Source organism: Drosophila montana, unplaced genomic scaffold (genome assembly GCF_035044405.1).
Source record: "Drosophila montana isolate Dmon_TW-CO22-7 unplaced genomic scaffold, ASM3504440v1 contig_2626_1, whole genome shotgun sequence".
Taxonomy (NCBI): Eukaryota; Metazoa; Arthropoda; class Insecta; order Diptera; family Drosophilidae; genus Drosophila; species Drosophila montana.
Genome location: NW_026997490.1, coordinates 424958 through 439228, shown reverse-complemented (window position 1 = coordinate 439228; position 14271 = coordinate 424958). Strand labels below are relative to the sequence as shown.

The window sequence follows — 14271 nt, the reverse complement described above, 5'->3', positions numbered from 1 at the left end:
TTTCCTTGTTTTTTAATTGTGCTCTAAACTTTTCCCACATTCATAAGATTTTGGACGCCTCTAGCGGCCATTTGACGTACTAATAAACATTTCAAATCTTATACTGAGGTCTGGCAACACTATAACTTAAGCGTTTATAAACTCGTTCTGATTTTAGCACAGACACAAACCTCGAGTACAGCCATGCTAGAACGAGAGAGTCCGACATAGGGCGCGCTTTTAAAGCGACCGCTAAAATTGCATTTAAAAATACCTTGTTTCTTGACAGAGACAATGGGAGCCTTTGAATCAAAGGTTCTTTAAAAATAGTTATTAATTATTAATTTAGCATTAATTATCTTATTATTCAAAGATTTAAAGAACTTTAAACTTTTTTTATCGACCATTTGAAATTTCTATTAAAGAGCAGACAAAAGCGCTTTTTTAAAATACTTATTACTTATAATTTTTTATAAATTTATTTTAATTATTATTACTTAATGACTAAATGTATGAAGAAATTCGAGCTGTATTATCTCTTATTTATATATTTTTCGATCGAAAGTTATTATTTTTTAATAAATCGCTTTTTTTTTAAATTTAATTAAATTTTGTTACAATTTTAGCATAGACAGCGCAACCCCTACGCGATTTAAGGCATGGCCGTTAGCAAAGACAACAACCCCAAAGTGCTGCAAGCTCTGCTGGCCCTGCCAAAGCTCAGCTGGCAGCTTGAATTGCGGCTAATGCAAACCGAAAGCGTTAGCCGAAAAATCAGTTGAAAACGAGCTTACGAACGGGCAACAGGTGGAAGCGCTCCGAAACGAAAGTGAAACAAAAATATAAGAAAAAAAATAAAGAAAAAAAACGTGAGCTTGGCCGTTGGCGCAATCGCGAATCTCGAGCGTCTGGTGCTGGTTGAACAAGTGAAGCAACAAAAAACAACAACAACAACTGGCCAAATCAAGCTTTGGGCCAAGTTAGTGGCGGGACGCGCGGTGCGAGCGGTGCAAAATTGTCGACTGCCCACACGGAAAGACAAATCAAAAAAAACCCGAATCCAAACGAATGCGAATTTTTTGTGTACTATGTGATATGTGCTAAGATAATATATAAAAAGTTCAGCTCAAGAGTGCAATAATTAATAATTAAAAAGCAAATAAATAGAATATAAATAATGCTAAAAATGTGCGCGCAATGCGTCAACTTTGTGCTCGCGCTCACAAGTTGTTTACTTTTTGTGCTGCCAACGTTGACAGCTGGTCAGGGGTAAGTAAATAAAGCACAACAACAACCTCACACACACACACACACACACATGCCTGCATGCTTAGACTCCCACACTTATTATGTATAGATAGCTGACAATGAGTGTGACAAATACGTTGCACACTAAATAATATAAAATGAAATGACATCACACGCCACTTAAACGAGTCGAAATCTCCAAAGACAAAAAATGGGAAAAAAACAAAAGACTTAAGCAACAAACCCGAATTTATTTGCTTGAAACACGCAGCCGCAAATGCCGGCAACTCAGGGGCTCATTAACCAACCTCTGCCATATAATTTACAAGTTTGTAATCAAAGAAATTAACATTAAATAAGAAAAATGAACACAGCTTCCGAGGCTTAGGTGCAGGACGGGGAGGCTTAGCAGATGCCCAATATTTTTGAGTAATAAAAAGTCTAATTAGCTTCAATTAAAAAGTATTAAAACGTTTAATTGTAAATTGAAAAGAGTTTTTTTGCTTTATCAGAAGTGCAGGGTATCTATAGCCTAATAGTTATTCTGAGTATATGAATCACATTTAATAAATTTTGTTGACTCTAGTTAAAAATGTTGACTCATCTGCTCTTGTTGAACGAGAACAAATATGCCTTATTACACACGTTTAAATTGTTATACTCTGCCAGCGGGTGTTATAACTATGTCACGAACGCATTGTAGAACTTAATACCTATATACACAGCTATAGTACCTATATGAACTAAGGAATCAGTTGAGCTGCCTTGTTGAAACTTTTTATATTTGTTTCTTTGGATTGTTCCGGCTTCTATACCCTACAGTTCGCAAAGGAACAATCAGTTGAAGAATGAGTTATGATTAAATAAATCTTATGCTCTTATACATTTCTTAAGCATAATGTATTCTTTATGTTTGCGGCAAACATTTTTAAAATAAGCTTTTAAATACTTGACGTATGCTTTATACCAGGCATATGAATCTTACCTGCTTACTTGCTGACTTGCTAGCTTTTTAGCAGACTCAGCTGTCATGAATTAGCTGCTATCTATTGTTAATTATAAAATAATTATATTGTATAATTAACTAAACTTAATTAAGCAGAAAGCAGGGTTTGAGCGACTTCTTTGAACATAAAAAAAATCAAAAGCTAGCTGAAATTTCTTAACTCAATTTCTCTACTCATGACTGCTAAAGTCTGCTCAAATAATATTAAATTTTGTAGTTCCTAGAAAGCCTGGCTAGCTTAAAAGTAAGCAGCCTGCGTTTATACCCTAACAAGCAGTTGATTATATAACTGAATCCCACGCCTCACGCATGCGTGCAAGGGTATTAAATCTTCGGCCCACGCGTGTTAACTGTTCTTTCCAGTTTTATGTACAATAAATAAAGCAAAAATAAAATAAAATAAAAATACGATAAAATTAAGCTGAGATTGGCAAGATTTCAGACGACCTACGCATTTCGCTCAGACACCAGGGTGATGCAATGTGAAACGTTGTCCATGTTCACGAATGCCTATTTGAGGATTCACATTCGAATCGAGTGGCTCGTTGCATTCGAGTTAGCTGACCAATTAAGTATGACAATTACAAATTTAGCTTGTATTTAAAATGTGAGCCACCCTGCTGCTGCTGCTGCTGCTGCCAGTTGACATACAACAAATACGCAAATACCTTGACTCGACTCGTCAAACTAACCAGTTGCGAAGGCAAATGAATGCACGACTGTTGTTTAGAGGGTATATAGTCTTGTTTTAAAAAGAAAAACGCATAGATAGAAGATATTTCCGAATCCATGAATTATATATATACTCCTGATCAGCAGCAGCAGCCGAGTCTATATCCACGCACATTAGTTCGTCTATCTGTTTCCATGCTAGTCCCTCAGTTATAAAGCTAGCCTCATGAAACTTGGCATAGCTCTTACTTTCTGTTTATATAAGTATATATATCTATATCTGATCCATTCGGGTTACTCAAATATCAAGTTCTTCTGTAAAAACTTTTTTGGTTTCTCAATAAATCTGAACCTAATTTATTATTTCACTATGAATATCCTTCCATATGCTCCATCCTACAATATGAGCAAAATCTTATCTATATCGAACCATTATATCATATAGCAGCTACCATAGCAACGATCAGTTGAACATTAATTTATTCTATAAAAAAAAACTGTTTTGTTTGTCAAGAAAAACTAAGCCAACTTGGCATAAACGAGCTCTACCATGAGGCACATATATGAGCTAAGTCTAAACAAAATCGAACTTCTATATCATATTGTATCCAAGGGAAGAATCTTTCGATTATTGAGTTTTGGTAATGATAAATATTGTGTTTTTCGAGATATTTTAACCCAAACTTAGCAATTGCGAACTTTAAACATCTCCACGCTATCTGCAAAGCCTTAAGCTATATATCAAAGAGGGTATTTAATATTCGGCTAGCCATAAGTGTATGTTTATCTGATTATTTATTTAGATTCGCAGAATTCTGATTGATTTGTAGTTAGACACAACGTTGGCGTTAGCTTCTTTCAAGCCATCAAGCGTTTTGCCAATTGTTACACTCTCTTGTTCCATATAAGGCTTAGGTTCAATTATTGCCCAACTGTGAGTGTTGGCCAAGCGATCATTGCGGCTCATACTCTGACCATATAGGGCGCAGCTCAAGGCAACTATATGAATAATTGTATGTGATATATATGCACTCATATTATATACACTTAATCAAGCTGATATCAGCCGACATTTAACACACAAACCAATCCCAACACGACGCAATCATGCGAAACCTCTCCGACTGCATTTTGTGGCCAATTTGAAAAAGGAGAAAAAAAGAGTGTAAATATAAACTAAAACAAATACTAAAAAAGCGAAATTGTTTTGGCCATTTTGGCGGAGCGTTGCTGAAGGAACCTGTTTTGGCGCCCAACAAAACGTGACATAAACACAAAAGAAAATGTGGGAACAGGTTAAGCGGCGGCCAAACAGCAATTGAAATTAGAACAACCAGAAACTGTGAATTACGCCAAAAAAAAACAAAAAAGATGGAAAAAAAAATCAGACAAAACAGGCCGACAACACGACACAGTTAGCCAGGTCTATAAATTTCGCAAGCCAAGTGAAAAGAGATGTTAAGACAAAAATAAACTGTCTGGCGTCCAACAAATTAGTGGAAAGGCAACAAAAATAAGTACAAATGTTGCTGCCGGGTGCAACTCTCTGCGTTGTACCCTTTCGCAAATCAAGAATATGCCACCCAACAAGTTTATCAGGAGTTATCATTTTTTCCGATTTCTTAATCGATTTTTTAGAGAGCTCCTCCGTTGTCTTCTACAATTCTACAATCGTTCACTCTGTATCTAAAACTGTGGAGAATTTATAAAGAGTTATCGTTTTATCGATTTTGTAATCGATCTTCAAACTAACTTATCAGCTTGTCCATTGTCGACTTGTCGATTTCTTATCGATCTTTCCAGTAACTCTTCATGCCAAATTTGGTTACATTTAATTAAACTTATCAGTGATCTTTTAAGCGACATTTGTATCGGTCTTATAACTAATCCATCTGTGGTCTTTATGTCAAATTTGGTCACACTATATCTAAAACTGTGGCATATTTATTAAGAGTTATTCACACTAGATTTCTGACCCAAAAATTATAACAATTTCTCACGCATCTTTACACGAATATTTATTCCAAATAACAAGCCTCTCAGACGAAAGTTCATTGCATAAATTCAATATACTCTCTTTACTTTGTAAATCAGTATAAATATTTGATCCCGTCAAATCCAAAACAAGCACAAGACGCAGCACCAAAAAAAAACACATTCCCAAGCTAAGTTATGTAAACGACGTACCGAATTTGGCATACACTATAAATAGACATATGAATATGTTATGTGAAATTATTACAAATTTGGCTAAGTCATTAATAACTGAAAGTATATAGCTTGTAAAATTCTTTTATAATCAAATAAGAATGCTCCATTCGGGTGTGCACGACTACGAGATACCCTACACCCTACTATAAATAGACATATGAATATGTTATGTGAAATTATTACAAATTTGGCTAACTCATTAATAACTGAAAGTATATAGCTTGACAAATTCTTTTATAATCAAATAAGAATGCTCCAGTCGGGTGTGCACGACTACGAGATACCCTACACCCAACGCGAAGCTGCTATTACAAGCATAGTAAATTTCTTCCATACATACAAAACTTCTTCCTCACTCCACTCACACTATGTATAAGAAATATGTTCTTGATTAACTTCGGTATCTATAGTCCGATCGTTTTGAAAATTTCCGAGCTTTACTCTACCATGCCAAAACGTAAGGCTCCACACTTAAACCCTTTTTGTGGAAATAATGGTTGACATCCAAAAAATTAATTAATTCTAAATAAATAATAATTATTATATTACAAAGTAAGTTTGCAGCTTTGCTGCATGCTAGATATATAGCACAGTAATATTCTTAACCAGTTCATAGATAATTTCAAAAGCTTTCAAGGAGTATAAAAAGTATATGATATACAACATTTCTACTTAATATAAATTTTCTAAGCTTGAGTCATCTGACGGCAGCTGCAATTGTTGGTCATAACACTTTGTCATTACAAATTCTTCAAGCAATTGCGAACAGTTGAAGTTGTAGCAAAACCGCAAAAAAATATATATATTTGTAGTTATTGTCGGTGGCCGCAACGCCCCCGATGAGCTCTATGCCATTTCCGACATAAATCAAACCGAAACCAAAACAGAAACTGAAACGCGGTCTCTCCACAATCTGACCCGAACTCGAACTCGAACTCGAGACAAAGTACATTACCCCGGGTATTGTTTAAGTGTGTCTTCCGTTAAGCGCGTGAATGAATAGAAGAAAAACCGAAAATAACTACAGATTCAGTTACCATTCCAGCCGCATTCATAGGTGTAATACGCTTGCGGAACATTGTCTTCATTTCTTTGAGCTTTGCTGAATGAAGTACAACAATTTTGTTATGTTGCCCTTGCCAAGACGGGTGTTATTGTTTCTGTCATCAAGTGTGTCACGCATAGGAGAAGTCACATTTGTTAAGCTATATAAATATGTTTGTCCTGACCGACTGACTGATAGCTGAAGTTTGAAGGGAAGCTTCTGTTGGGATGGTAGAGAGCACTAGGGCGGGATTTTCGAACTGAAAAGTGGGAGAAAACGTTGGTCATTGTTTGTTTGAAAAATATTACCAGGTCGAACTAGCAAGCGCGAAGTCGCTGGTTTAAATCCACCACCAATTTACATTTTTTTTTGATGATCAACATAAGGGTACTACGTGTTTAATATAGCTCCCAAAAGAACAATTGGTTTAGAATGGAGATTAAAAAAAAAAGATTTTGTTTTTCTTCATACTTATAAATAAAATATTTCAAGTATCGGATCAGCATAAGGTTCCATAGGTTCCAATGGGAATGTTTGTATGTTCAACTTTTAACTTCTTCAATTATTATTATATTATTATCCCGATCGCAAAATGTTGGCAAACATTGTGCTAAATAGCTTAACTATAGTTTTTTTATAAGAGAGAAGACCCTTGCCTTATGCCTAAGTTCTTAATTGTCTGCAAGAGTATTTTATTTTAACTATATTTAATTTTTCTGTTTCGTTGTTTTTTTCTTTTTTTCAGCCTCTATTCCATAATTGCCCCTAATACAGTGAGACCCAACTCGCAGTACCATGTGGCTGTGAGCATACACAAGGCGACGGAGCCCGCCAGAGTTAAGGTGGGAATACTGAGCAGTACGTACACGGATTTCAAGACTGTCGAGCTGAGGCCCTATTCAACGCAGCTGCTGCACTTTGAGGTGAACTGCGAACCGGCTTTAAAAATCGTTAAATCGATTATTAGAAAAACCTTTTTGTTTCCCTTTGAATTTTCACACAGTTGCCGGCACTTAAAGCTGATCGCTATCGGCTGACAGCGGAGGGCCTGAGCGGCATTATCTTCACGAACGAGACCCAGCTGCATTTTGAGCCCAAGCAGCACACGGTGCTGGTGCAAACGGACAAGAGCATCTATAAGCCGGGAGATCTGGTGCACTATCGCATACTGCTGCTCGATGCGAATCTGAAGCCCGCCCGCGGCTACGGACGCGTCCATGTTGAGATCCGGGACTCGGGCAACAATATCATCAGAAGCTATAAGGACATACGTCTCACGAATGCCATCTACTCCAATGAGCTGCAATTGTCGGACTATCCACGTTTTGGCGACTGGTCCATTGTGGTCGATGTCGCCGAGCAGCAGCATCGGCAAACCTTTGAGATCCTGGATCACATACTGCCCAAGTTTGTGGTGGACATTGAGACGCCGCGACGGGCCATCTACAAGGATGGCAAAATTGCCGCCACAGTGAAGGCGCAGTAAGTGCCCGGTGTTTAGGAAAAACTTTCTTTTCCAACTATTTCCATTTTATACTCTCAATCCAATTAATGAGAGTAAAAGCGGGCCATAATTAATGATTCTTGAAAATCTATATTTAATCCTACAACATATATGAGGCAGTTGACTTCAAACTCTACTCGAAATCGATAAATACCGAAACAGTGCATTTAAATCATTTTAATCGATAAATATCGATTTAAAGCCGCCATTCATCAGCATGTCTGGGAGTTAATATATTTATATGTAATAATAGATATGCAACAGTTCATTTTAATATTTCGATAACTAGTTTTGTTTACATCAAAGCGATTAATATCGATTTTAAGCTGATATTGTTCAGCATATCTGGGAAACACTTTTGGGACAGTTCATTTGAAACTTTCGAAACTATTTTTTGTTTAATCCAATTTAATATATATCGATTTTTTACTACAGTTTTTCGGCATGTCATATATCATATATATTTGATATCTAGACAATCAATCTTTCAAACTTTCGAAAACTCGCTAGGTTTGCTCCAAATCGATAAATATCGGTTTTTATATACAGCTTTTTATGCACAGCCTGGTAGCTAGACAATAAAAAACAGTTAAAAGACAGTCCATTTTGAAACTTTCGACAATTCACTTTGTTCAATCGAAATCGACAAATATCGATTCTAAGCAAGAAATCACAAATGCTTGCAAATCAACAATAATTCAGGGCATACAGGGCATCTCTTAGTCGTCCACCTAGTTAATTCTTTATTTCTCTCACAGCTACGCCTTTGGTCAGCCCATTGTGGGCGAGGCGACGCTCTCCATTTATCCCACGTTCTTTGGCTCACTGCAGCCCTTTGTCAATGATCTGATAACACGCAAAGTGGTGCCCATCGATGGCAGCGCCTACTTTGAGTTTGACATTGAGCAGGAGCTGCATCTGAAGCAGGACTACGAGCGTCAGTATCTATTGGATGCCCTGGTCGAGGAGCGATCCACGGGCTCGGTGCAAAACTATTCCACGGTGCTTACCCTCTATCTCAATCACTTTCGCGTGGAGGCCGTCAAGCTGCCCAGCTATTACATACCAGGCGTTCCCTTTGAAGCCACTGTACGAATTTGAGTTAAAGAATTTTCGTCGGGAAATTCGAATTTTATTATGATATAAATTACCTTCGTTTTAGGCCCGCATTGTTCGCAACGATGGCAGCCAATTGCGGGATTTCAATTCGGAGATCACAGCCTATTTGACAAACGTTTATGGCAGCAGTGAAATGTATAATCGTACTGTTTACAGCCTGGATGGACGTGGCGAGTTCAAGATGAAGTTCACCGTGCCTCTGGGTGATCGCGATGATTATCATTCCATAATTGTCGACTATTTGGGCGTTGTCAGTGACGTGGGCAAGGTGCCGCGTAAGCATTTGCACAGCAAGAACTACATAACCGCCAAGGTGCTAAATGATAAGTAAGTAATCCGAGTTTGAACCGTCGAGCGCACGCTTGCTAGTTCAACGCGCAGACTACTAAGCCACGCAGGCGCAAAGCTTTCTTCATTCATTCAGTCAATTAGTCAGTCGGGAAAAACTTTTTTATATACAAAGATATTACTTTCTGCTGGAACTAATAGAGATTAATTTTTTCAGACCCATGGTTAATCAGGAAATTGCTGTTGCGGTGCGTTCGAATGAGCCCATGAAATACTTTATGTACCAGATTGTGGGACGCGGCGATATAATACTCACGCGCACTGTGGATGTGAGTGATGAAAAGTGCTTCAACCTGGGTGAAATATTAAAATGTAATTAATCTTTATGCAGGTGGCTGATAATAATTATCATACCATTAAATTTCTGGCCTCGTTTGCCATGATGCCACGCGCCAAGCTGCTCGTCTATATGATAGTCAATGGGGAGTTCGTCTACGATGAGCAGATTATACAATTCGAGGAGAATCTATTAAATGCGGTGAGTAAGCCTGACTGGAGTTTACTTGAGAAAAATAAATAAATAAAATTAAATTAAAATAAATTTATCTATCTCTAATCTTTACCCTTAGGTGCAAATTGAAGCGCCTATCCGAGCACCACCTGGTCAGGATATAGACATAAGCATCAGCACCAAGCCCTACTCCTATGTGGGTCTCATGGTTGTCGATCAAAATGCGGCAGCACTGCGCAGCGGTAAGTTAAAGTACTCCCAACAACCTTCAAGACATTTAATTTACCTGAAACCCAATCCAGGCCATGATCTAACACACGAACGTCTGATGGATGCCCTTTATGCCTATGAGCTCAGCGATGTCAACACGCCCGTGGGCTCACCCGGCAAGGAGTCCGGTGTTATAACCATGTCCAATACGGATTACTTTGTGGAGAAGGGTAAGCAAAGTATTTTATATTCTATATTCCATTCTATTTATATTTTACATTCATATTCCAACAGAGGCGGAGACCACACCGACCATAGGTCGCGATAGCTCCAGCACCATGGAGGAGGACAAGTTGACGGCTGTGCGCAAGACGGACATCGGACCCGCGCATAAGATCGAGGTGAACACATTGCCGCCCGGCAAGGGACGTTATGCCTTCTCCTATACACCCAAGCCCTATTGGCATAATCCGCGCGTGCATGTCATGCGCGATCCGGCGGAGACGTGGCTCTTCCTCAACCTCTCGGCGAGCAGCGATGGTCGCAATACGATACATCGACGCATTCCGAGCGATATGACCTCTTGGCTCCTGACCGCCTTTACTCTAGATCCTGTCAATGGTTTGGGTCTAAATGCGCCCAACAGCAAGCTGGAGGCCTACAAGGAATTCTACATTGCCACCGAGCTGCCCTATTCCATACGCAAAGGTTGCTAGTGAGATGCGAATGTGGGAATAAAATGACTCATGCTCAATCTCTTACCCCTTTCAGATGAGCTCATTGCCCTGCCTTTTGTGGTGCACAATAACAGGGACAGCGATCTGAGCGTCGATGTGACTTTCTACAATACCGCGCAGGACTTTGATTTTCCACAGCTGGACACCAAGCAGGCCAATAAGCCCAGTGCGTAGAAGATTTTGGAATGTTACTTGGAGAAATAGTTAAATTTGTTGTTCCTTTACAGAACTGGAACTCTATAGTCGTCGCACCATTCAAGTGCCCGGCAAGTCGGCCCGCTCCATCTCCTTCATTGTGACGCCTCGCCGTGTGGGCGCCCTGCCCGTCAAGGCTGTGGCGACCACCTCACAGGCTGGCGACACTGTGGAACGTACGCTGTTGGTGGAGCATCCCGGTGCCACGGAGCGTGTGAATCGTGGTTTCCTCTTCGAACTGAACTCCAGTGCACAGCGCAAACAGAATGTTACCATTAAAGTGCCGCGGAATGCTATACCCGACTCAACGAGCATTGAGGTCAGTGCTGTGGGTGATCTCGTGGGCAGCATTGTGGGCAATCTACACCAACTTATCCAACTGCCCACGGGCTGTGGCGAACAGACGATGGTCAACTTTGTGCCGAACCTGATGGTGCTGCGTTACTTGGGCGTAAGTTTGAAAGATATTATACATACAATACAAAATGCACATGATACTCGACTATAAGTCAATCAATCAATCGGTCAGTCACTCAATCACTCGAGCAATCATTTCAGTCGATTCGTTAGTTAGGCAGTCAGTCAATCAGGATGCCACTTAGCCAGTCAATCGGTCAGTCAATCAGCAAGTCAACTAATTAGTCATTCAATCATTATTCAGTCAGTCAATCAATCAGTTAGTCTATAAGTTAGTCAATTAGTAAGTAGTCAGACCATCAATCAGTGAACCAGTTACACAATCAGCCAACCAATCTGTCAATCACTTAGTCATTTAGCTACTCAGTCAGTCCACCAGCCAACCAGTTAATCAGTCGGTCATTCAACCAGTCAACCTTTCACTTAATCAATCAGTCAGTCACCGAACAATTATTCAATTATTTCATCAGTCAATCAATCAGTGAGTTAATTACTTAGACAATCATTCAGTTATTTAGCTAATGACCTAATCAATCAGTTAGCCATCCAGCCAACCAATTAATCAGTCGGTGAGGTAATCAATCATTCCGTCAGTCAATCACTTAATTTATCATTTCATTAGTCAATCAAATAATTTATTTATTGGTATCTACCCAATCTCTTGCAGCGCTTGCGTCAACTGACTCCAGAGCTGGAGCTGAGCGCCACCAAGAACTTGGCCGTGGGCTATCAACGTCTGCTCTACTATCGCCACGAGAATGGAGCCTTCAGCGCCTTTGGACTGTCTGCCAAGCAGAGCTCAACGTGGCTGACAGCCTATGTGGCCAGATCATTGCGCCAGGCGACGCCCTATATTCAAGTGGATGATCATGTGCTCCAGAGCGCCTTGGCCTATCTGGCCAGCGTGCAGTCCAGCAATGGCGGCTACGAGGAGCACGGCGATATCTTTGAGCAGTTCGACGACGGGGGCATTAGCCTGACCGCCTTTGTGACGCTGGCCATGATGGAGAATGTGGTAAGTGGAAGATGAAATTCTTTCGCTATCTCTATATCGAATGCCCTTAAGGATTTGCATGCCGAGTACCGCAACAACATCAACAAGGCGCTGGACTTTATCGCCCGAGGCCTGGACACCTCCGGCAATCTGCATGCCATGGCGCTGGGCACCTATGTGCTGTCGCGGGCCAATCACAATGCCAAGGCCGCATTCCTGCAGCGTCTCGACTCGCTGGCCATGAACGCGAATGGACGCAAATGGTGGAACAAGACGGCGCCAACAACGGAACAGCAATCGCCCTGGTACAATACCACACGGAGCGTCAACATCGAGATCTCGGCGTATGGAGCGCTGGCATTGCTCGAAAATAATCTGGTGGGCGATGCGCTGCCCGTGCTCAACTGGCTGATGGATCAGCGTAATGCGTTTGGTGGTTTTGTCGGCTCACAGGACACGGTGGTGGGTCTGCAGGCGTTGCTCCTGTTCGCCGAACGCTTCTCCAGTCAGGGCAACAATGTGCAGTTGGGCTTCCATTATGGCGAGGGCGCCGAGACCATACTGAATGTCAATGCGGAGAACTCGCTGGCGCTGCAGAGTGTGGAGGTAAGCCAGGTCCAAGACTGCCAGACTTCCATGCCAATAATTCCATTCAAATTTCCCAACAGCTGCCCAGCAATATCAAGAACGTAAGCGTGTCGGCGACGGGACGCGGCTTGGCCCTGGCTCAGGTGAGCTACAAATACAATACGAACGTGACCAGCGCCTGGCCGAGATTTGTGCTGGATCCCACCGTCAATCGAAATTCCCATGCGGACTATCTGCATCTGTCCGCCTGCGCCAGTTTTGTGTCCGTGCCCGGCGATGCCGAGAGATCCAACATGGCCGTCATGGAGGTGCAGCTGCCGAGTGGCTTTGTCGTGGACACCGATACACTGCCGACGCTGGAGTCCAGCGAGCGCATCAAAAAGGTCGAGACCCAACAGCGCAACACCAAGGTCATCATCTACTTCGACTATCTGGACAGACGTGAGGTCTGCCCCACGCTGCATGCCTACAAAACGGTGAAGGTCACCAAGCATCGACCCGTGCCCGTGGTCATGTATGACTACTACGATAGCGGTAGGTCTGGAATTTGTTATGTTCTGCCCCACATCTAATCCATCTTCCGTTCAGCTCGTCGCGCTCGTCAGTTCTATCGGGCGCCCAAGTCCAACATCTGCGACATTTGTGAGCATGCGAATTGCGGCGACATCTGCGAGAAGGCCGAGAAACGGGAATCCCGTCGACCCGACGATGACACGGCCACAGCAGGTCACGGTTCAGCTGGCAGCGGCAGGCCAATAGCTATGCTCCTGCTGGCCCTGGCAGTTGTCCTGCAGCTGCGATGCTAGAGCAGGAGAGGTGGGGTAGAAGACGTGCTCCCATCTAGCTGGAGCCAGCAACGCGATAAACGGAAGCTTTAACAAAAAAACACTCATCTAATTAATAAGCTAGCCCTAGAAGAAATGTCAACTAAAACCAATTAATTTTAACGATGCTACACGTTGCCAATAAAGAAAAAACAGTTAACATTTACTAAAAACTAAATTGCGTGTGTTTTCATTTATAAAATGTTGCAACAATTGGAGTCCAAGTTGACTTGATAAACTATATTTCATAACAAGCTGACATTGCCCGGCCTTGCCCAGCTCAAGCTTACAACGCATTTAGCGCCCGCAGAAATATTAAATCTTAAGCTCCAAATTATATTATTCACAGAGGTTGAAATCCAGAAGATTTATAACAAGAGCTTCCTATCAAAGTTTCCTATAAATGCGAAACTTCATCGTAATATATCATATGTGGAGGTTGTTTATCCATCCATGCCATATGCCAAGCATGGCCTAAAATGCTCTTATAAATGCGAAAGTTAGAAATCGATATTTATCGATTTTAAGAAAATTGAATGAAATCGAAAATTATTTAACCAGTTACACATATAATCAAACTAAAATAACTTAGTACAAGCCTAACTAGTTATTTTTAGCGCACAAAATCTGCGAGATATGCAGTTAAAACCGGGACTCGAAATCAACAATTATCGATTTTGGAAAAACAGCTGCTGGGAGAGTCAATGCTGAAGGCTATTGAGG

The 14271-nt window shown here is 40.9% G+C and overlaps 1 protein-coding gene across 1 annotated transcript; it reads left to right on the top strand.

Moving 5' to 3' along the window:
- The first annotated feature begins 1108 nt into the window (after positions 1-1108).
- Positions 1109-13726, top strand: Tep3 (Thioester-containing protein 3). The gene is made up of 16 exons (XM_064683447.1): positions 1109-1248; positions 6907-7084; positions 7165-7643; positions 8424-8754; positions 8828-9111; positions 9290-9401; positions 9464-9610; positions 9702-9825; positions 9886-10023; positions 10088-10501; positions 10565-10696; positions 10758-11176; positions 11810-12157; positions 12209-12742; positions 12805-13258; positions 13313-13726. Exons 1-16 carry the CDS (start codon positions 1157-1159, stop codon positions 13528-13530), a joined length of 4404 nt encoding a protein of 1467 aa, XP_064539517.1. The 5' UTR covers positions 1109-1156; the 3' UTR covers positions 13531-13726.
- Positions 13727-14271: the final 545 nt, after the last annotated feature.